The 24,357-nt window shown below is 37.9% G+C and overlaps 1 protein-coding gene across 13 annotated transcripts in view; it reads right to left on the bottom strand.

Moving 5' to 3' along the window:
• ENOX1 (ecto-NOX disulfide-thiol exchanger 1) overlaps positions 1 to 24,357 on the bottom strand; it is a 609,204-nt gene that overhangs the window by 452,630 nt on the left and 132,217 nt on the right. For 5 of the 13 annotated variants that reach the window (XM_053916761.1, XM_053916754.1, XM_053916756.2 and 2 more), the window contains one exon: positions 484 to 530. The exons of the other annotated variants lie outside the window; for them this stretch is intronic. In XM_053916761.1, the coding sequence (XP_053772736.1) occupies positions 484 to 504 (21 nt within the window). In that variant the 5' untranslated portion in view covers positions 505 to 530. The remainder of the gene's footprint in view (positions 1 to 483; positions 531 to 24,357) is intronic. 13 annotated transcript variants of the gene reach the window in all.

Genomic DNA, 24,357 nt, shown 5'->3' with positions numbered 1-24,357 from the left:
GGTTTGTACCCTACCTCTTTTCACCACTAATGTATTAAGGACCAAGATGAGGGTGTGAGTCAGCAGTAAAGTGTGGAACATTTTTTATTTGCAGGAAACCTTAACTGATTAATATATTTCAGGACAAATAAAAGAGTTTCCATACTGCAGGGGAACAGTATCTTTAAAACAAAATCAGCAACACAATATCTATATATAAGTAACATTTTATTACCTTTTTATTCAGCTAAAACTTGAAACTATGTAGTTTCATCACACTATGTGATTGTAATGCTGTTCCTCTGATCATAGGTTGATGCCCATAAGCCTTTGTGAATCTATTTTCTTTCCCTTAATAGATCTTGAAGTTTCTTAATTGTAAAAATGTAGCTTGTCATATACTAGCTTTTAATATTGTACTCTTTAAAACAGGAATGTTTTCCATTACTGTCAAAACGAACAACAGTATTATTACACAAAAGAAGTACTCATCTATCAACTTACTTCGAAACACCCAATTTCCATCAGCTGTTTGTTCTTCTTGGAGCAGCCTTAGTAGAAAAGAATTTACATTTTATTAATTCATGCTTTTCATTCACTTTTCTATTGAGGTGTTAGATTGGTTTTTGTTTTTTATTATGGATTTGAGAAATTCCTTTAAATATTGATGAAATTAACCCCATGTCTATCATATTTGTGGTGAATATTTCTCTCAGTTTTCAGTGCCATTTGACTTTCATATGGTGCATTTCTTTTTTACCATTAAAATGCTTAAATTTAATGCATTAAAATATGTTTTTACTAAGTTTTTTTTAGTATACCTGCCCAAGTCCAGAACCATATATATATACCAATATGCTATACTTTCTTCCTCTAGTTTTATTATAATTTTACTATTTCATTATGACTTCAATTTAGTTTTATTATGATTTTAAACAATTAATAAAATCATTGTTGAGAAATGATTTAATTCTTCATTGGTTTTGGTTTCATTCTATCATATTCTAGATAATTCCATTTACAGGTTTTTTTATAGCCATTCTCACTGTGCCATTATGGTGTCTGTTGATTGTAGACTGTTTACTGGGTGTATCAGATACTCGATGTTTTACAGAACAAATCATTTCTTCCACTATCATTCACTTTTTCTTTTCCTCAAAATTTTACTAGCTCACCCATTTATTCTTCTAAATAAATTTTAGAATCATAATTCAAATTTAAAAAATAAAAATTATCTTAGATTTTAAAGATAAGATTTAAATTGTATGGTTATTAAAGATGCTTATGACAGTAAAACACATAAAAAGGCATTCAATCTCACTGCTAATAATAGCTTTGCAGGTTATCTGTCATCTACAAGTAAATAAAAATTTTCAAATTTGATAATCTCTATTGGTGGTCTAAATATTGGAGATATGGGCATTTTAATTAGCCCATTGATGAGAAAAGAAATGTGTAGCTGTTTTAGAGGGAATTTGTCAGTATCTATCAAAATTCAGTATCTATCAGATGTGTGTACCATCTGATCCAACAATTCCCTTCCAGGATTCTGTCCCACAGACATTCTTACACATGTACACAAAAACAAGGAGGCAGTTCATTGTAGCATTATTTATAAAAATCCCATATCGGAATCTACATAAAAGTCCACCTGTAGGGGTATGATAATATAAACTATTGAGTAACCATACAATGGAATATTATACAGCTATTAAAAAGAATACAGTAAATATATATATGTAACAACATGAAACAAAATCTCTAACATATATTTTTAGATGAAAAGACATTTCAGAATGATATGACCAAAATACTGCAATTTATATTTTAAAATATCTTTGTGTGTGTAAGTAGTGTGTATATGTATAAAAATTATTTAAAAGGACAAACACTAAAAGGGTAACTGTACTTACTTCTGGGGTGGTGAGATTAGAGAGCATAATCTCTAATTATAACTTTTAACCTAAGTATTTTTATATTATTTTACTTATCCCCTACAAGCTTGTGTTCATGTACAACCTACATGTTCTAAATAAAAAAATTTAAAACAATACCTACTCACTATTAACATTACCATTTCCCAGACTGCCATTTTGGACATCTTTGTGTTTACTTCCTCAAGAACTGGGGGAAAGTTACCTACACTTAGAATTGGCCAACAGACAATATCTGTGACTCCTGGCTGGCAAGGCCCCATGTGTGGTAGTTTCTAAATATCCCTTTCTCAGTTCTGCTCTATGGTGCAGGTTGGTCTGGACACTTTAGTGTTTAGTTAGCATTCATCCTGGGCTTCTTTAAGTGACTGGGCAAGATTTTTCCCCTGTCATTGCCTTTTTCTCAATCCTAAATCCCTATCAAAGGAAGAGTACAAGAAAAGCCATAATCCATGCACTCAATGCCAGCTAGACAAGCTCTTCTTGCCTCTACCCACGTACTCTAGTGGTGCGTTTCAACTGGGTTGTGGGAATGGGGTGCTTACCACCAGGGATGGATTTTATTCTTTACCTCAAGCACTAAACAAGAAGAGTAAATTTCTGGGATTTGCAGTCAATGAAGATTTGTAAAATGTTGGTATAGAAGAGAAGATCAACTACAGAATTTTGAACATGTCAAAAAGCACATGGTCCACGGAGATAGCTGCTCAGGCCTTTTCACTCATACATAAATCCAATGTTAGCCAATGATTTTTTTATTCTCAATTTAGCTCCATCAGCCTTGTAATCAGTAGAAATTCCTGCAGGAATCCTGCTAAAGGCTATCAGTCTTATTTTCTACCAAGGTTATGTTTGCTTGTTTTATGTTCCTTCACCCGTGGTATTTAAGTCGCAAGTTGGGAAAGGATGCATCAGGGCCTAACAGCAACATGACACCATAAACATACCTTTTTGTAAATAAAAATAAAGTCCAAAACATACTATAACAATGCTAATGGACCAAAGAGGCCATTAACAGAAAAAGTATATTTGGGAAACACAGCCCTTAGAGCACTTTTCTATACCATGGTGGCTATGCCTGCCACATACTAATCCAGCATGGTGGCTCTCCAGGGTATTAGTTCTCCCAAGGCCCAAATAACCATATACAATAACCACTTATTGTATATGTGTGCAAAGAACCGGAAAACATTTCTGTGGTAGCTTCTCTGAAGATCAGGAGCAAGGGAGAGAAAGGAATAAAGAAAAGCATTGAGGAAAAAGAGAAGGTGAAATCTGAGTGGGAATAAAGGCAGACAGTGGGGGATGAATAGGGGTTAATACCTGTGATATGATGAAAAGAGGATGGAACCAAAGAAGGGGTGTAAAAGAAAAACTCTAAATTACCAGTGGGAAATGGAAAAGACATTCAGTTTAATTTCTTTTGGACTTAAAACTGGGATTTAGTACCACCAGAAAATAGTAGGTAAGCATGAAAGCTGAGGTGATTTTTCACCGTTATCATTTTCATCAATAAGCATTTCTTTGTGGGAACAAATGACTATAATAAAAAAACAAAGCTGCAATTGAATTAACAGCTCAGCTTCCACTGATTTCCCTTTAAAGAAACTTAGGAATAAACATAATATGAAGAGAATTAATATATGACTTTTTTGCCTCTTGACAGAGATAAATGTGTTAGAAGGATATCTTCTACTCTTTAAATGTAGAAATATATGTTCAGTTAATATATTTCCTGTAATTCCTATATGTAAGAAGAGAGAAACAGTACTTAAAATTATCCAATATTGGGAAAACATGATGTATGTCATGATTTTGTTGGGTCTTGTCAGCTACTCATAGCAAGATAAGACAGCAAAGGAGAGGCCAGCACTGGCACTAGACTTGTAGTTGGAGCAAGTGTGTATGTATGTGTGTGTGTGTGTGTGTGTGTGTGTGCTGAGCAAAGCATAATGCTCACTCTGACTTCAATTCAGGCTAAAAGAAAACTAGAGAGTTCCAGGACCCATGACAATACACAGGCATTGGGCCAGTAGTCCTTGGAAGCTCTCCTGCAATAGATAGCAGACAGTTCTCAGTCAGTGGGGAAGCAGCAGGACCCTATCACCAGGCTGGACATCTGGGGTAGCACAGTCCAGGTACAGCCGCAAGTTCAGCCAGTGGAATTAGGTAGGGCCTCATTTTCAGAATGAAGACCAACTGACTGAATAAGAAGAGTTATGATATGAACCACCTTCAAGCTGCCTAAGATTTGGGAAGTCAGGCTCAGAAGTGTTACTGTTACTAAGAGACGTCTGGAAGAGTTAATATAAAATAGGCAATCCTGACAATGGTTCATGAGCACTGGGTACTGTGCCCAGGTCATGCAAGTATAGTGATGCATAGAAACAGTATAAAAGGGTCTCTCTCCTATTATCAGTAGTAGCATAACATCACATCCAAATTCAAAAGACAGAATTTTCTCAAAGGTGAAATTTTACATTTATAGTCTGTGGTTAACAATTCTTTCATAGAATTCTGGGAAGATGACAACAGGGAAGCAGGCAGGTCATCCAGCATCTACCCAGGCTCCAGTGTAGCTTCCTATTTAATTTTGAGCATCATCACTTAACCTTCCAGGGCCTCAGTTTTCTCATCCCACACCACTCTGTGGTCACCTCTGAAAATTCTTCAAGCCCATGATTGTTTTTATTATGAGACTCTTGTTATAAATATTCCCTTAGTAAATATTATCCTACATTGTGCCATTGGTACTTAGTCAATAAATCTAGAGGGGACAGTCACACTCAAAAATGGATGTTCAGAACACTGCAGCTTCCTTCACCAAAGTCCTTTGCAAAGTAGACATGGTAACAAGCGTACCAAAACCTTGGGTGGCAGAGAGCCAAGGAAACAAGTCAGGAAGGAACAGAGCTAAGGGAAGGAGGGAGATCAGTCACTGAAGAAATACTAAGATGCAGTAATCAATTACTAGGAAAGAAGTTGAAGCTTAGAAAATATACCAAGCAAAGCAAATAAATCAAGCAAGCAAGTGGGTATTCTATGTTACATGGAGCACTAGGGAAAACAGAACTGTGAATGAAAGGTTTGGGTCCTAAGTCATGTCATAGCTAATCTGAGATCAAGGCTTGGGTTTCCCTGTGTAAGATAAGGAATTGGGAGTGTTGAGATGACAGTTTAGAATAAATGGATGTTGTGTGAGACAAACGGAGCGGAGCCACATACTGTATGTGTCTTATTTTGTGGAGGACACCATTTGCTAATGGTGCTGCTTGGAGCACAGCTGCGTAGAGCCCAGGGACTCAGCTCATAGCTCCTCATCTGTCATAGAATTTCAACCCTGGCACAGCACTGTGTTAAATTTATTCAGAATCAACTTCCCCAAAATTAATTAATTGACTAATTAATTAATTATTTTTTTAGAGAAAGGAGAAGGACATTGATGTTAGAGAAAAACTACAATTGTTTCCCTCTCGCATGCACCTGGGGTACAGTACCTGCGACCCAGGCATGTGCCCTGAAAGGGAATTGAACCAGTGACCTTTTGCTTTGCAGGATGATGCCCAACCAACTGAAACATGCAGGCCAGGGCTCAAGAATTTAAAATATTGCACACAAGGATTTGTTTTAGTAATCTACTAAATCTTTACAAAGTTTTTTTTCCCCCTGTGTATAGAAAAGAACAAATCAGGGTTAAATTATTTAAAGAGAACAATCCACTACAGTTGAGAGAGAAAGTTCAGCAGGATACTACAAATTATGGTCCCTAAAGGAGGAAAATAATCAATGGCATATCCACAAGGCTTTGTCCCCTGAAGCTTCCCAATCTGCAGACATTAGACAAAGGCTAGGCCCCCCCAAAGCCCTTCCTATTCTCAAATACTGACATAGCAGGAGATAAATCAGAGAATGTGTAGATTAGGTTTTTTTGACCTCAGCAGGCAGTTGCCACATTTGAATTCAAGTCCATTAAGAACAACACTAACGAGTGCTCACCCTATGCTCATGAGTATTTCTGCTGCACTCTATGGAGATTTCCTTGTGTTTTTTTTAAGATTTCATTTATTTATTTTTAGAGAGGGGGAAGAGAAGAAGGAAGAAAAGAAGAGAAACATCAGTGTGAAAGAGAAACATAAATCAGTTCCCTCTCATACTCACCCAGACTGGGGACTGAAACACAACCCAGGCATGTGACCTGACCGGACTAAACAGGCAAACTTTCACGTTGCAAGACAACTCCCAACTAACTGAGCCACACTGGTCAGGGCACCTACCAAGATCTTTGAAACACTCTTTTCTCTCCTGTTTCTCCCCAACATTTACAGTGTCATAAGCCTCTAACAGTTCCTCAACAAGGAAATCTGAAAGTGGCAGGCACATTTCACCTTAGTCCTACCAGGATTTCACAAGGTTGAAAACATGTTTTTATTTTAAAATCCATCATTACAAAACCACCCTTATGTGGCAAAGAGAAAACCCCCAATCATAATTCTCTGCTGAGTCATCAGAGAAAGCCAAAGAAAAAGCAGGGAAAGGGGTCAAAGAGCAACTCTTGAACTTACAGAAGTATAGACTACTGTGTTCAACTCATAAAATCAGAGGTTGCTTTATGCAACAAGGATATATAGACTAGGAGATTTTTATCACCGTTATTCATTCTACAAAACAGGACTACATTGGCTTTCTGGATGGCCACGAAATAATAGTACATCTTGTAAATATAGGTTGGTACAAAATAATAGTATATCTTGTAAATATATGTCAAGGAAGCAGGTAGGAATTAATTTCAAACCTATCACATAGTTTCAAGTTATTTCCCATGAGATTTCACACCAGGCCACAGCACTGGAAGCCATCATTTCCACATTTAGTAGAAACAGCATCTCAGACAAAATGGTGCATTGTGTCCTCTCAGAGAGACCTCACCCAGGGACACAAAATTGATTCACACTATCATCCTAAGTGTCTAGGGTTTTTTTTCATAAAATTGCAATATTTGAACGCCTAATTCAGAGCAAGTTTCTGTAAATGCCCTGTACTTTAGCAAGACTATAACAAGGAACTGAGTTCTAACCTAAAAAAAACTTCTTTGCCAACTAAACCAAAAAGTTTAAATTGGTGCAGTACATAAGTGATAATACAACCAAATGACCATTTCTTTTACCAGCAGCATTGCTTAGCTAGGTCTTTATTAATTTATGGTTATATATTTTATTGTCCAAGAATGTTTCACAGTCTGTTAAAATATAATTTATATATATGAAAAATATGTTCTTACATATTTTATATATGTGTGTTTACATGTATATAATATGTTTATATCTGTTTATAAATATGTGTGTATGTGCGGGCATGTGTGTGCAGGTTCATGTAAATTTAGAGTGTGATGAAATAATTAATAAAGAATGCTATGTATTTCATGTGTATTATATGTGACTACTGAATTTAAAAACCACTGCTAATGGTTGACATTATGTAATTAATGCATGGAGGTCTTCAGCTCAAAACATAACTCTCTATTAATCTGGACTTATAGTTTGTTTTTGTTGTTGTTGTTCTAGAAGTATTAATATCTCTTTAGGAATTATAAACAGCACAAAGTTGGCATGAACATCAACACAACTGCAAATAATGTAACATATACAAACTCTTGCACAAAGAGAAAAATTTTGAGAAATTAGGTAAAATTAGTCAATGAGAACAAACTGGCTATTGTGTCAATATGTTAAGAACCCAATATTTCCCTAAGAAGATCTGCACTAAAGACACATTGACATTAGTCTTATACACCACCACCTGATTCGATTCATGCTTATTAATTGAACTGAGTTGAAAATAATATTGATTGGGGCAGTCTGAGTTAGGAGCAAACAGTTAACCTTTGGGGTTGACTACAGCACCCTTCCAGAATATATCCTATTAGGTAGTTAGATCAAGAATCTGACCCAACATGGTTTTCGTTTTTATGTTTTCAAAAATCCTTTCACATCTATAAGTGATCATTTAGAAGTTTTTCAATACTGTTTTAAATAAATGAAAATCTTTATTTCATTCTTGATATTATTATATAAAAATAAATATTGGGGCAGTGTTGCAAAATTAATTGTAAAATAGTTCCCCAAAATCATTACATTCAAAGTAGAGTATACCTCTAAAAAGAGCATCTATTTTTATCTCTACTTAAAACTATGCAATATGTTGTTCCCTATTTAAAATTTCATATTTATAGTGAAAAATATTAAATTTTCAAGTTCATCATAATCATATCTATTCCCATAGCTCCTCAGTTCCAGGATACATGCTTTTTCACATTTTAATATTTTTGAAAATGAGATACATCATAAAATAATATCTATGTTAAATGTAAGTATGCTTTTTTAAAAATTCTAAAGTGCTATTATTGCATCTAGCAATCCATAGCATATTAGACAAGAGAAAATACACAATTTTTGAATGGTTTTTCTGTTTACCAGGTTCTGCTAGATGATTAACATAACAGTACTTCTAACACACAGAAATCCCTAGAAGTACTTGGACGCCACTGTGGGTTGACTGCCCTACTACCCAGAGTCAATTTCCTTTTTGTTTAAAAGAGAAGGAAAAGGGAGGCACCAACAGCCATTAAAAAAAAAAAAAACAGAAAAGTAGAATACTTGCTTCTTCAGGTCCCTCTTCACCAAGCAGACCAATGGGAGGAAAGCAGGAAAGTAGTAGTTCCAAGAAGGCTGGCATTTAACTGATAAAGAGAGGACACTTGGTTGATGTGATCCCTTTTCCTCCTGTCTTCCTGTCTTGCCTTTTAAGGGTGATGGTACCAAGGCTCAGAAAGGTTAAAATAAACAACTCCTCCAAACAGTACACTTAGTAAGTGGCAGAGCCAGAGGCAAATTTGCCAATTGGCCAATTCAATAGGAACCCATTTCTTTAGTGCTAATATGTTACCTGAGTAATATGTATCAATCAACTCAAATTTCATTAATGCAATTCTTTACATAGCTAGAAAACTATAAAAACAGCACCCTCAAGTAGGAAAAAGCCTATCCCATTCCCCAACCATTCGCTCACCAATACAAATAAAATCTGCCCAGAATCATCTGTCCATCTTGTTGGAGTAACCGCAGTTACTGCCCACTAAAATTCTGAAATCAAATGAGCATGGCTCATGCTCTTTGACTGAAGCAAGATATTTCATTGTCTAAGATATACATCTTCTAATTTGCCTCCCAAGCACTTGTTTGATTTAGAAAGCACACGGAATCTACAGTAAAATCAAGAATAGGGAAAATATAGAAAAACTTTCATTGTTTTTACCCCCAGAATATTGATCTTGCCTTGGCCAGAGAAAGTAAATAAATTAATGAATCTGTAAATATATTGTATTTTCATTACTGCAAATCATTCCCCCCATGCCTCCACTAAATAAATGTTGAATAAATATTTAAAGAACATAGAGTTAGTGGGATTAGGAACCCTCACATTCGCAGGACCAGATCTCAGAAGAACTCAAATCTCAGGGCTATCTTTCCCCAAATCTGGCTTTAGGACTTCAGAAATCCTTAGTCCACGAAGCGCAACTGAGTAACTCCACAGCTGGTAAGAAATAAGAACTAAACCCAGCCCCCAGAGCTTTGTCGAAATATGCTGATCACTTGCTCTGAATAAAATGCCATCCCAGAAGTGACATACAGAAGAATGAGACACACTCTTGCCCTCAAGGCTCCTGAGTCCCTGTGACCAACTGCATGACTTAAATTAATACAGCTGAAATCAGAGACGCTATAAGTAATATAAATTTTTAAAAAAGTAGTCTTATGTGCCTCTTAAGGTATCTCAAATTAGAAAGAAACTTTTGATTTGACAAAATCCTAAAATACAAATAATCACAATAAAAATTACAAGAATAATAATAGTTACAATGGTAGCATTTATTATTGAGTACTTACTATGTACTGGGTACTATTATTTTTTTAAAGATTTTATTTATTTATTTTTAGAGAGATGGGAAGGAAGGGAGACCAACTGAGCCACACTAGTCAATGTTTTCTACATTTTTAAACATAGAAGGAGCATTAGAGTCTATTATTAACCTGATTTTACAAATGAATACACAAAAAAGCTTAGAAAATTATTTAACTTGCCTAAATTAACACACACTAATAATTACTTTAATTTCAAAAGATTCTGCCACTATCCTATATATAGTTCTTTAAAACAGGGTAACAAACCCCCTATATACACACACAGAATTTTATTTGTTTCTGTAGGTTTGTTTGCTTTAAATATCCTAAAATTTAATCAATATCAGAGAGGAAGGCAGGAGCTGAGAGAGATGCTATTTGCCATTTGTTGTAAATAAGTAAATCAGTAATGTAAAGAATAGGAAGAATTTAAGCAAAAGTTTCCAACACTTTATATTTTAATTCATTGTTAATTGAAAAAATTACTGGAGAAAAAAGTATTTTTCAAAAAGCAATTGAATTTAGACTATGGGTATCACTAACACTAAGGTCATTTCAACAAAAAGGATTTTCAAAGTGATAAAAGCAGAACTTAGGGCAGAAGGACCCAAGAGATAGATACAATGGAATCAAAGACCAATTTGCCCCAACATTCAAGGAGAAGAAAGCATAGACGTCATTTCCCTGAGATCCCACTGGAACTGGATGTCTTTACTTAATTAACTACTCATCTGTGATACTATCTAAAAAATGCCAACCCTGCAGCTTTGTGCAGATAACTTGCTGTAGCCTCCACAACTCTATTTAATGGATCTTCATTTTCCTGTCTAATAGAGCCCAGAGCTTAAACTTCCTCCACTTGAGTTGATATTCTACTTCCTTATTTATGCTACAGCTGTGTTTGTGGGATATTTGTGTCCAATCATATATATTCCAAGGCAAAGAAAAATAAAAGCAGAAAAGGAAAATGAAGAAAAGTTCATTTCACTATCTATTAAAGTAAAAAAAAAGTACAATTATGTAGGGAAAAATCACATATAAAAATGGACTCAAACCAATTTTTACTTATAAAGAAAAACTGTTGTCATAAAGAATTTATTTAAATATATGCATGTGTCCCGTCTCATCAACGTGCAAGTTTCCCTATCATATTATCAAGTTCTTGCAGGTAAGGATTAGGTTCAGAAATCTGGTCTCTCATATTGGATGCTACGGTCTGAGGTAGGTACGTAGTGCCTCTGTTCCCCATTGCCTACTACTCTGTGGCTCGAAATGACCTAAGAAGATAAGCTAATGATGATGATCAGCTTAGTCACTGCAGATGCAGTACAGTACCCTGCCCATAGTAGGTGCTGATTTATGTGTTAGACTAAACAGAAATAATGTTAGCATTTTCCAATTACTGCCATGAACAACCAATTTAGATTGGCTTTGATATAGTTTGCAAATTGTTCATTTGTTTTTCTCCCTTTAAAATGCTACTATTTTTAAAGTTTTGCATATGGTAATACTTAGACAGAAGTAAATATTTAATCCAATCTATACTAAGTAAAGCCCTTAACAATCTGAAGACATATTGCCTAAAAATAAATTTTGAAAAAATATATTTTTATATACATTTGGTCTGTCCATAAGGTATCCAGCCATGTAACATGAAAAAGAGAGACATTTATTGAAGAAGATACAAGAAACATTGTACATAGGACAATGGCATCTCAGTCCCCTTCAAAGTAGGTACTTTGGGACCTCACACAGTTCTCTCAATCACCTTAGCTGCTCCATCACATTTTCCTGAATGTCATTAACGGTCTGAAATCTCTTCCCTTTCAAAGTGATTTTAGTTTGGAGAAAAGCCAGAAGTCAATGGTGCCAAATCTGGGCTGTAGTGGGGCTGAGTCACCTGGGTGATTTGATGTTTCACCAAAAACTCTGCACGAGATGAAGCTGCCAATCATCAAATGACCATAGCATTGACCTTCTGAATCATCCAAATAGTTTCCATGGAGGAATGTTCAAGTTTAATGAAAAATGTGATGCAGATTTGTTGTTCTACTCACTCAGGCGTTTTGAATGTAATGGCCACACAGTACACATACTCAGTCAATGGCATCTATAGCCCCCATTGAATAATACAGCGAAGTCATTGTTCACACATGTGCATTCCAGTCCACTCTCTTTGGCTGCCAGGTTACATCAATGTCATGCAAAACCATTCTTATTATATTAACAATGTCTGGAATATTTCCAGACAGACCTCATACACACACACACACAACACACATAAATACATACACATACATTTGGTAAAAAAGCTGATCACATCATATAGTGCTGTTTTCTATACAGTGGCAGAGAATAGAGATTTACACATCAGAAAGAGGGAGGCACCTTGCCATTTATTTTCCATCATTTCATCTGCTGAAATATATCAGCTTTTCCTTTCTCCCTATCTCTTCAGTAATGGCTACCTTCATAGAACATAGTAGCTGCTTATTTTTAATAGTACAGAACTTAATAATCTTCTGTTCATTGTGCTTTCTCATTCCATTCCTATTGCAAAGCTTTTAAGTTGTTTGTCAAATCTAAAATCTCTTTCCTACTTCCATTGGAGAGACTGATTAAATGGCTAAAAATAGACCACCAAACTGTCATAGCTCTTTTAGTCATCTTAATTAATTATAATTAGTTTTTAAATGTTCAGTTCCTGATTTCCTTAAAACTGAGGGCATCACACACATGTGAGCTGTCATTATTTCTTAATTCCATCACTGGTAATAGAAAGGTAACCATCCAGTATTCCCTGTGGTCTTCCATATTTCCAACCCTGATTAGTATGTGTGTGGCTGGTAAATAATTGAATTAATTTTATAGTGAGTGACATATTTTGAAATCAGCAAAGCATCCTATTCTGGGACTTTAAGCCAACCCTTGCTTTTCCCTAGTTAGCTCTCTGTATGCCTGTAATAATAAGTTGGAGTGGATTCTTGACTTTCCCATGAGCATCTAGCAATTTATGAGCTTTTGATATCCATGGGATGATTTTTAAAGAATGATTTTAATTTTCCAATTCACCTAGATAACTAGAAAATATGGACAATAAATAAGTACTTATAAAGGGAATTTAACTAAGAATTTAAAGCTTCACCCAAGATGAAAGTAATCAAAAAAACTATATAATGGTCCCAAATGAACTTTAATATTTCCTTTATATTACTAAAGGAATGTATTAGCTTTGAATAACTTGTTTCATTTAGGTCAAACAACTTTCTTGTGAGGTAATGGGCATTATCTACAATTTTAGATGAGGGAATTGAAGCTCAGATATTTTAGGTAAATTACAGAATTAGGAATTAGCAGAGCTGGAGTTCAATCCAGATTCAGCTGCATGTTCACAGCACTGCACCAACTCCATGCAGGATGCAGGTCCTTGGGCTTTGTGACATTTACAAAACCACATGGGTCCTGATATCTAGTTAAAACCTAAAAATCAGTCAACGTTCAAATTTGAAGTTCTTATCAATTATCCAAGTCATCTGGGTTCAATTCCTCACTGATTATACACTGAGTAGGCATTGATAGGTGTTCAGCGCTCAGCTGCCACTTGTTCTCACACAATCAGGACAAACCCACAACTAACACCTTCATGCATGAAATTCTTGGGATTGCCTGGCCACCTTATAGCTACTAACATGAAGAAGGGGGACAGTTATGACCAACATTTATAGAACACTCCCCAATAATCATTTGATACCACCCTGGAGGTTTAGAGATACAGAATTTGTATTCTCTCTTCACAGAGGTTCAGTGACTTGAAGTGGCTCTACCCAGACCCAGATCTTTTAACTAAGGAAGCAGACATATAAACTCAGGGTTTTGAACCATTTTCTCTGTACATTCCACTCTTGGTACTTCATGAAAACCAGAAACCCAATAGATGGTTCGGCAAGCTGTGCAGTACAGAACGTCTCTCTCACCAGCCCCTCAAAGGGAATGCCTGTGGGCTGCATAGTTCTGTATCCTGAGTGCCGATGGCGTCTTCACATCTCCCCATAGCAGGCAGGTGGCTGTACCTGACACACAGTGAGGTTGGTTCTATATTCCTGAGGCAGAAACCATGAGGTCCAAATAACTATCCAACAGGCACAACTGCACATAAACTGAGGCTCTGTTGCCCAGCACCCATGCTGGTCCTCTCATTGGCTCCTTTAGCCACTCTAACTGGCCCCATGAAGGTGGGGGAGCGGAGTTCTTAGGGAGCAGGGTCTAGAGCCAGACTTCCTGGGACTTTGAATCCTAGCACAATTGCTTATTAGTTATGTGATATTAGGCAACTTATTTAACCTCTTTATGCCTTAGTTTCATCATCTGTAAAATGGGAGTAAGTAATAGTATCCCTATTACAGGATAGTCAGAGAGACTACATGAATTAAATAAATTACTCCAAAGAAGCCTGTATTCAATAAATGTTATCTGTCACCTCTATCACCACTGTTATAGCTGCTCCAAGTCCCCTTTGGTTACACTGATCCACTCTGAATAGTAACCCAATTTCTGATTGTCAGTCCTGGCTCTGAATTCAGGTAAACTTTTCCAGGGTGCCCAAACACAACCCTACAAAACAACAATTTAGTCTGGTCTTCCCTGCCACCGGAAACAACATGTCAAGGAGAATGTGACAAGCACCACATATATTTCTTGTTGAATGGATAAATGAATTGGGAACTGTGCTGCAACCATTCAAGGCTTGACAGGTGCATGGTATTCAGACAGATGGAAAAATATTCACAGAGCCGTTGGGGTGTCTGGCATGCCTTTATTCACGGGTGGGCGATCCCCGCACACTACAAGTTGTGTGTCTCCCCGCATGTCTCTGCATGACACACATCATGGCTCTTGCTCCCCAGTATAGTCCCAGCAGGGAGCCCCTAACCTCTCTTTAAATACTAGAACAAAGAAAGCCAGCTAAAAGCCAGAAAATTATATAACATAGCATAATTCTGTGCATGTGAGCCCACTTCATGTTATGGGAACAGTTTATTGGACCCCAGTCTCAAGGCTATGAGAACATTACTTATCAGGCCCCTTCAAGGCTATGGGGACACTGCTTTCCTTAGCTACTCAGACACCTGGGTGAGGAAGCCAGACTGCCTCCACCGACCCTACTCTCTCTTTCACAATATATGTTCTGGAAGAGAAATGATCATCTAAGCTAGACAATCCCTCCACTTCTTTTGTAAGTCCACCTGTTTGGCAGAATACAGTCCACACCTCTCCCCTCTCCCATGATGTCTACATCCTACTCCCTGGAACCTGTGATTACGCTACCCTACGTGGCAAAAATGACTTTACAGACATGATTAACCTTAAGGACATTGAGATAAAAGATCTCACTAAGTTATCCAAGTAAACTCAGTCTAAACACATGAGACCTTAAAAGGCGAGAGAATTCTCCAGCTATAGAGAATCAGAGATGGCAGCATTCAAAACCTCAACCCACCACTGTTGGTTTTGAAGATGAAAAGGGGCCATGTGCATGGCCTCTGGAAGCTTCAAAAGGCAAGAAAATGAGTTTCCTCTGGAGCTCTGCTGAACCAGATTTTATTAGACTGAGACCTGTGTTAAAATGCTAACCTCCAGAATTTTAAGATAATAAGTCTATATTGTTTAGGTTGCTAAGTTTGTAGTAACTTGTTACTGCAACAATAGAAAACTAATACAGTCCTTTTGGATTCTTCTACTAGAAAAAGACCACAACCCTATACCTGGTCATGCTACTGTGGGATTGAGCAACAGAAAGGCACATATTAACTAACTAATTCACTTATTGATTGATTCACTCAGTGAATTTATGAGAACCTAAAAATAGGCCAGATACTGTTCTATGTGCAACAGAAAACAACAGTAAAATGGGGTCATGGTGGACTTCTGTTTCCATGGAGCTTACATTCCAGAGGTAAGAGAGACAGACAGAAGACAGGCCAATAAAATTTTAAAAATCACATGAAAAAGTGATAAGTGTTAGGAGGAAAATAAAACAGAACAATGGGACAGAGAGTGTATAAGACAGAGCTGGGTGGAAGAGAACCCTGGGATGGGTGGGAAGAAGGCTATCTAAGAAATAAATTCAGAGCTGAAGTAAAAAAGGCAGAAGGAGTTAGAAAGGCAAAGATCCAACTCAGCTCCTGAACCACTAACCCACGGCTGGTCTGGCCCCGATAAGGGCACTGTAAGAGCCGAAATGCCCACTTTGAGAAAGTGACGCTTGCAGCTCCAAGGAACGTGTGCCATGTGAACTGCCATGCTTATTTTCCTGTCTTCACTCTTCACAAGCATTACTGATAAGGCTTTACTCTTAGCATATTTTGTGAGCAGTGTAGAGAGGGCATTATCCCAGAGTCCCTCGATATCATTCGCAGTGAGAGTGCTCAGTGCTCCCCTTACCTGAATATGGATGTGGTTCGATTCCTCGCAGAGGCACCTAGACTGCTGTTGTTGCCGTGGATTTCCCTGCGGCTGGTTGTTCCATGTACCAATGACATGGGCTCCAGGACCAAATCCATTCCTCTGGTTAAGATCGAACCAGAGCTAGAGCCTGTGAGACCACAGCTGGCTCCTCTAAACACCTAGTTATGCCAAAAGATACCAAAGTATCTACATAGTGAGTAAATGTATGAAATTCTCCTGCCTTATCTGTTGGAAGGACCGGTTTTGATGTCCAAGGCATACATAAAGAGAATAAGCCACTTCATTTATCTATTGCAGTGTCTTACTCTAACATCTATGGAAGACAGTGAAAATGTCTCTGATTATGATTATCGTAGTGTCATTAATTATTTCTCACAATTGTTCCTTTCAGAGGTTCATTATGAAGATAGAACCCATAGTTCCCAGATACACATAAACAACCCAGAGCACTATACATTACCCTGCACACTCTGATTAGCGTTTCTTCGATGTCTACCTGCCCATGTGAGAAAGTGACTAAGCTGAAATATGCAGAACAATTCCAGTTCTAATGTTTTCTGTTGTTTTATATGTCCATATAATGAACTTACAAATAGACTTAATACTGAGTGAGAAAGCTTTTGTGCTGGGGTAGTAGGGTGTAGACTTAACACTTTGTAGTGATAATTCATTGACTCTGAGAATGGTGCTTGAATTTTAGAGCCAGAATATTTGGGTTTGATTTCCAGCTCCACGAGATAATAACTATATGACCTTGAGTAGGACATATCTCTGATGAGGCATCAATCCTTTTCTTCTCTACGAGAAGAGGTGAAAAGCAACACCCTTTCTGTCTGCCTCGGAGGGTTCTCACAATTAAAAAATGAGATGCACTTTGTGAACAATAGAACATAAGTGCAAACCAAAATCCCTGGCGTCCTCACTCATGGGGCTACAGGTATGTTCTGTTTCAGGCTATAGCCTAAGTCCCAGTTTTCTGCATCCCACCCAGTTACTCCCATCAGGGTTCCCTGGTAGTGATGGGAGTGGGTCCTCCACAGGAATAGCTCCAAGGTCTGCTGCCTGACAGCTTTCCTCTCCTATGTTCTTCCGCTGCTCTGTTGACCTTTGTCACTTGCCATCTATAAGTCACAATCAACACCTTTGACAACATTCTCTGGACAAAAAAGCTTCCTCTGGAACACCAATTGAAAGGTCTTGGCATCAGGGAAACCACTCATACTCTTGGGCCTTCCTCTTTGTGAAAGGGGGCCACCAGGAAAGAGTCTCTAGGTTTCTCCAACCAGTTCTTTGCAGGGTTCAGCAAACTTTCTTTATCTGTTAAGAATTAGATAATAGTTATTTTAGGCTTCATAGGTCTAAATAGTATGTCTCTGTAGCACATTCTTCTTTGTTTATTTTTTTACAATGCTTTAAAAATGTGCAGATCATTCTTAGCCTTTGTTCCTTAGAAAAAGAGGCCAGAGGCTGGACCTGTCCTGAAGCCAGAGTTTGCTGGCCCCCTCGTTTAGACCATGACCCTTGTTCATGCCACAGCAGACTGGTCCTGAGAGTGTGAGGAGGAGTCTGTTGTTGGTAACAGGAGCTGGGGGGAAGTTAGTTAGGTCAGGGGAGATACCAGCCACCACTGCTGCCTCAACACCCAGAGCAGACCCCTGTCACTTGGTCTGGTCTCCACTCTGGCAGATTTCTTCCCTTGTGGCTTTCTCTTGGGGAGCTTGTCGCTTCCCTTCATCCACACTTTGGGGAAATCTGAAGCTATGGGAGAGGTCAGTACATTCCTGAACTCCAAAAGTGAGCCAGGCTCAAGTTCTTATACTCACTGCTCCTGAACTCTATGTAAATCAAGCCCAAAGCTTCCATGTTCCTAAACACTCTATGACAGTTAGCAGGACACTCTGCCCACAGCACGTAGGACCTTGTGGTTAGAGTTACTCATGACACAATCCAGCCCAGAAAAATGCACCTCTGAGCCACCCAAAATATTCTATGCAGTCAACAGCTATTATGCTTATTATCAAAAATACTAAGAGAGGGAGGAGGAAAAAGAGGATGAAGAGGAGAGGGGATGATGAGGGAAGAGGAAGAGAAGCTACGGCAAAATATTTTGCCTGGATGTTATTATTATTGCAAAATTATTTTCACCTGCTATTTATATCAAATTCATTGAACAGTGTCACATAATTCAAAAGCAAAAGAAAGATACCCTGCCATTCATGGTTTCTAAAGGAGAGGAAGTAAATTTGTTCTTCCTTTTGATGTTTTCCCTTCTTAATAGAAACTTCACTTTGTTTCTTCTTGATTTTCATATATATATATATATATATATATATATATGTACACACACATATGTGTGTATATGTGTGTATGTGAATACATATATATATACATACATACATACCATAAGTCAAGGCCTCTCCAAGCTTACAGGGTGCCCAGCTGCAAATTAGTAAATGATGTGGCACCCCTTCAGCTCTGTGTCTTGGCAGTTTGGCTGGCTAAGTTGCCTTTGCTGGGGGAGGGGAATGCTGGGAGCTGAGTCACCTGTTTCCCTGGAAGATGCAGCTGTGCCCAAGGACACGTGTGTTGGTGAGCAGCGCCAGGATGGAGTCTCATCCCTACTTGTGTGGTTCTCCAGGCCTCACAACACACTGGGCCTCTGGCTTGGGGTTTGAGTCAGTGTCCACAGGGCACATGAATTTAGTCTCTTTCGTGCAGCTAAGAGCACTATGCACTATGCTGACATAGAAGTTAGTGATGATATTTATGAAGATGATGATGATGGTGTGGCCAGTAAAACATAAGCTGGAGCCTTTGCTCATTATCACTTAAAAAAGGCTGATTGTGAGAGGGGCAAAGACAACTTAGAGACATAGTCCTCCATGTGAAGTGGTTCACAGCGCTGGTGTGGTGTGGAAGGAGGGTCACTAACGGTCATGAAGATGTGCAGCTCAGAGAGAAAAATGTTAAAAAATTATTTACAAATTCACAATGGTATGCCACAGCAGATCACTGAGGGAGAGGACAAATGGCTGCTGCCTGAAGGCAATGTTGAACCCCCACAGGTCCAAGCTGAAAGACGACTTTCTTCAATAGCGGGAAGGAGGGTTTGGGAAACCTTGTTCAGCACTGACAGAAGAGGAAAGAAGCTGAGAAGTCAGGAGGACAGTAACAAGGGTTCAGTGGTTCAAAGCGGAAAGAACGGAAGCTTGGGGTGGCCTGGAGATGTGTGAGGAAGAGAAAACTCAAAGTTGCCTGGGAGCTGCCAAGCAGAACCCAGCACCAGTTTGAAAGGTGTGAGGAGTAAAGGTCATGGCAGAGTTAAAGATAACTGGAGTTCCCTGCCTGAGGAAAAAACTGACGGCTGGATTTCAGTTGCCAGGACAACAAGCCCAAATGGCAGCCACAGAGGCTAGGATCTCCCCCTGGGATTCTCCTGCTCTCCGTTATGCAGAGCAGCACTGATCTTCCACCTGAAAGTACAATACGCTATTATGTGAGGCGTGTTTACCTGCTAAAATTGCTCACCCCCATTTGTACCAGGTTGCAATCATGCTTCAGAAACACAGATTTTTCAGCACTTTTAGGGGAGAAAAATACCTCATCCAAGCCCATTCATAGGAAAGAGAAATAAAAACATTCTAACCTTTAGCATTATGCATAACTTCCTGAGAAGCAGAGAGTGTTAGAGCAGAAACCTGCCTTTCTAGTAGAAAATGTACTACATATTGTCTCTGGAAACTAAACATGCTACATATAAATTTGATAATGTACATTTCTTCAAAGTATTAATTTTTAAAGCAGCCAAAATTACTAACAACCAGGGAAAGTACCAATTTATGAATTATGTTCTTGGCATATAGTATACATCGTGAATTTGCATGCATAGTAAATGCAAATAATCAGAAGAGCATAACATTAAGGCTTCAAATTTGTATGTGCAAAAGACAGTAAATTGTAACATTAAATTCCTCCCAGAAAATATTAACTCCCCACATTTCATGTGATTGTCACACGGTCAGCCTGAGAAGTCAGTGATCTGCACCCCCATGCCGACTCACCCACCAGGAGGAGCAGACAAGACCACATGGTATCATTGGGACAGAACTGAGGTGCTGATGTCACCTAGGTCTTCAAACCAATATTTTTTTTATTTAAAAACCTGACAGAAAAAAATGTACCACTAAAACTGCCACCACTGAATCACTACCAGAATGTTCCTCCATTGTAAAGATTTCAACATTGAGGAACCAGGATAAAATACAGCCAACTCCGCTCTTTTACTATAGTAAAAATAAAAGATTTGTGATGATAAACTTTTGTTTGTCAATTTGGTGAGCTACTGTGGCCAGCTACTTGGTCCAACACCAGTCTCGATACTGTTATAAAGGCGTTTTGCAGATGTGATTTAATATTAGAAATCTTTAGGTAAAGAAGATTAGACTGGATAATCTGAGTGGGATTCATCTAATCAGTTGAAGGTTGTAAGAAAAACACTGAATTTGCAGGAGAAGCAATTCTACCTCAAGCCTATAACAGAAATCCTGCCTAAGTTTATGGCCTGCTGAAATTAATGAGTTTCAGTCTTACCAGCGCCCACAATTATATGAGCCAATTCCTTAAAATAAATCTCTTAATACATATATGAGTATAGACACACTTACATAAATACATATATATATACACACACCCATATATGTGCATATTGATTCTGTGTCTCTGGAAAACCCTAACTAATACAAAATTCAAAAGGATTTCTAGTTTAGAACTAACCAAGTACACAGAATCCTGGTGTGTGGTGAGTGCTGCTGATTTTTATTATAATGTAAAAATGAATGTATTCTTTTGTTTTAGATTTTTATTGAGATATAATTGACATATAACACTATACTAATTTCAGGCATACAACAGAATGATTCAATGTATGTATATGTTGTGAAACAATCACCATAATATCTCTGGTTAACATCCATTGCCACACATAGTTACAAAATGTTTTTTGTGTGTGTGATAAGACTTTTAAAGTCTACTCCCTTAGCACCCTTCAAAGATATTGCATAAGACAGGACTGTTAACTATAGTCACCATGCTGTACATTGCATTCCCAGGACTTAATTATTTTATAACTGGAAGTTTGAATCTTTTGCCCATCTTCACCCATTTTTTGTTTGATTAAATAGCTCCACCATTGTGGAGGGCACGGTTTTCCTTAAAATTCCCCTTCTGATGCCCATTTAAAGAATTTTTGCGGTGTACTCTAAGAAAAGTAAGGGTGCATTACATTTGTAAAAGAGGAGAGCCTCATAAAAATCTTTCTGGTGGTTGAACATCTACTCAGCCATGCCAATTTGGGAGCTCACTTTGCTGTATCTAGATGGTGAATTCTCTGTCTTGGGGGAAGAATCTGTCCATTTATGGCCTAAAAGCGCAAATTGTACTGTCAGCTCTAACGAAACAAATATCCATTTCAAGTGCAGATCAAACAATTTCATGGGTTTAATGACACTCTGACAGCTCCTTCTCTGGCTCTTTTCTCCCTTGGCCTTCTCACAAAGCAGCTCACACTATCTGCTTTCAAGCCTCTTCCCTTCTCTCTGTGACATGAAATGCTGAGCCACACATGCGATCCAACTAACACATGTGTGCAGATGGTCCCCATGTCTCCTTCCCTGACTACTAACTCTGGTCACACTCCTTTATTTATTGTCATCCTAGGATCTCACAGGAGCCGGAAGAATGGAAGGAATGGCTGTAGCGCATGCAACCAAGAAATGATCAACTTAAATTTCTATTTTTTGCAAACTGTCACTATATCTATTTTTTTGCAAGCTGTCACTATTCTATGACTTGCAAATTGAGAAGAGAACTGACCTGTTCCAGAAGGCATTTGGTCATTTGCTGTATAATATTTTGGATATCCTGCTCCTTTTTTTTTCTTTTTTGGATTGTTAGGAAGGGGAGGATTTCGCCAAGGCAGCAATCCAGCCTTGACTGAAAGATAGCTATAACCTCAGTTTATTTTCTCTCTTCTGTCCATCCTGTCACCAAATCCAATCCCCTTCTCCCTTTTCCTTCCTCAGCTGCAGTCCTTACCATGTGCCAGCCTTCCTCCTCCTCTGAGTTATTTTATAAGTTACAGCAAGAGTCATCTCTAAGTGTCAATTTGATCATGCCATGTGTTGTCAAATGTTCCAAATGTTTCTTCTTAAATATCTACCCCATATCTAAATGTCCACCAGCTGACTCCCTTCCCTTTCCTAAGTCTGCCTCCCAGCTGCGTGCTGCTCCCTTGCCCCGCACCCCTCTCCAGATTGTTTAACAAACCCCTCCTTCCCATTGCTCCTTCTCCCACAGGGTCCTGCTCTCTTTTAAATCTCCACCCAGAATAAGTACCCCTTAACACTAGGAAATGACACCTGTTTATTTTTCTCTGGAAAAATTCAACAAGTGATGGATTTCCTTGATCCCAGATAACTAATTCACCATGATTTTCCACCATTCCTGATTCAAATAATAAAGCTGGGTTCACCTCCAGCTCGTAGCCAGGAATCCTGGGACAAAAAGTTGGTAACCTACTGAGTAATCACTGTCTTGATTTCATCTGAAAGCACCCTATTTTTACCATTCCCATACTGGTGTCTCAAATGAGAAACCTCCCCCCCAGTTTAACCTTTCCTTGTGGCAAATTCTCTTAGACCTGTAAGCCTATCCACACCACTGTGAGGCACGCATATCACAATACATTTCCCGTTGTGATTTATGCATACATTACATATAGTTACAGACATATTTTTGGAAAATTGTTTTTTAAATATTAAATAGCCATTAAATGGGTAAAGTAATACTGTGATCCTTACAGAACAATAGGAAGTCATTTGAGCAGTTTTTGCAAATATTTTCAATTGTAATCGGTAATATGGGCAAAAAGAATGCATCATCACTGGCAAAAAAATATAAATTTTTAAAAATTAAGACTATAAAGTTCACCTGCATCAATCTATTGCTAATGCAAGCTGGGACTACTTTCTAGGATGTGAGTGGCTTAACATCATCAAGACATGTCACAGGTTTCACCCAAATTATTCAGTGCACAGGTTGTATTATTCTGAACCTTGGAGAAGATGAAACAGAAAGATACAATGAGAATGTTTGAATAACAAAAGGAAAAATGGAGCACAAAGAGGAAACCTCAGGCTAAAAGTATAAAACACTTGAGAGGATTTTAAGAACATATTTAAGGCCTGAAAAATGAGAGCGTATCAGCAGGCCCATTAACTGAGTGACAAATTAAAACACCACTGTTTCCAATTTCAGCCTTGAATATGAAGGGCACCAACTGGACCACACTCTCTGTCCCCTCTGTAGAAGGAGAGTATTCTGCACTAATATTCTCAAGGGCCTTTCTTCTTTTCCAGCTAATTTAGTGAAAGAGTGACTATCCATTTCCTAAATCTTCTCCTAAAACATTATTACTAACTTCCCTAGGAGCATGTTAGAGGGACAGCAGGAAAATAATCAATTAAACATTCAAAACACAAGCTATGTCCCCCATTTATTTCAAAAAAATAAAGTTTGCTATCTTTGGATGTATGGTCCTTTTCATTACCTTAATGCTTGAGACAAAATGGTAAAATACAACATATAGATAATACATAAATAGCCTCGACTATAAAAACAGAGTTCGAAGCAGCTCTCTCCAATACCTGGATAAATCAAAAGACCTGGAAAATCTAGCATAACCACACTAGAGACTTTTAAAAAAAGAATTAGTTTGTATTTACGCCAATTGATTCATAACACAGTTCCAACTGTTAAATAGTACTAGGCCCAGAGGTCAGCTGCTTTCAATTCTTTTTTCATTTTTATTTAGTTATATTTTTTCAATTAGAGTTGACATACATTATTATATTAGTTTCAGGTCTAACCCCCAGTGAAAAGACATTATACAACTAAGTGATCATCCTGATAAATCTTGCATGCTGCTGACACCATACATAGCCATTAGAATACAGACCACCTTC

The sequence above is a fragment of the Desmodus rotundus genome, chromosome 13 (assembly GCF_022682495.2).
Source record: "Desmodus rotundus isolate HL8 chromosome 13, HLdesRot8A.1, whole genome shotgun sequence".
NCBI lineage: Eukaryota > Metazoa > Chordata > Mammalia > Chiroptera > Phyllostomidae > Desmodus > Desmodus rotundus.
Note: the sequence above shows the minus strand (reverse complement) of the source record. Positions and strands in the feature narration are given on the sequence as shown.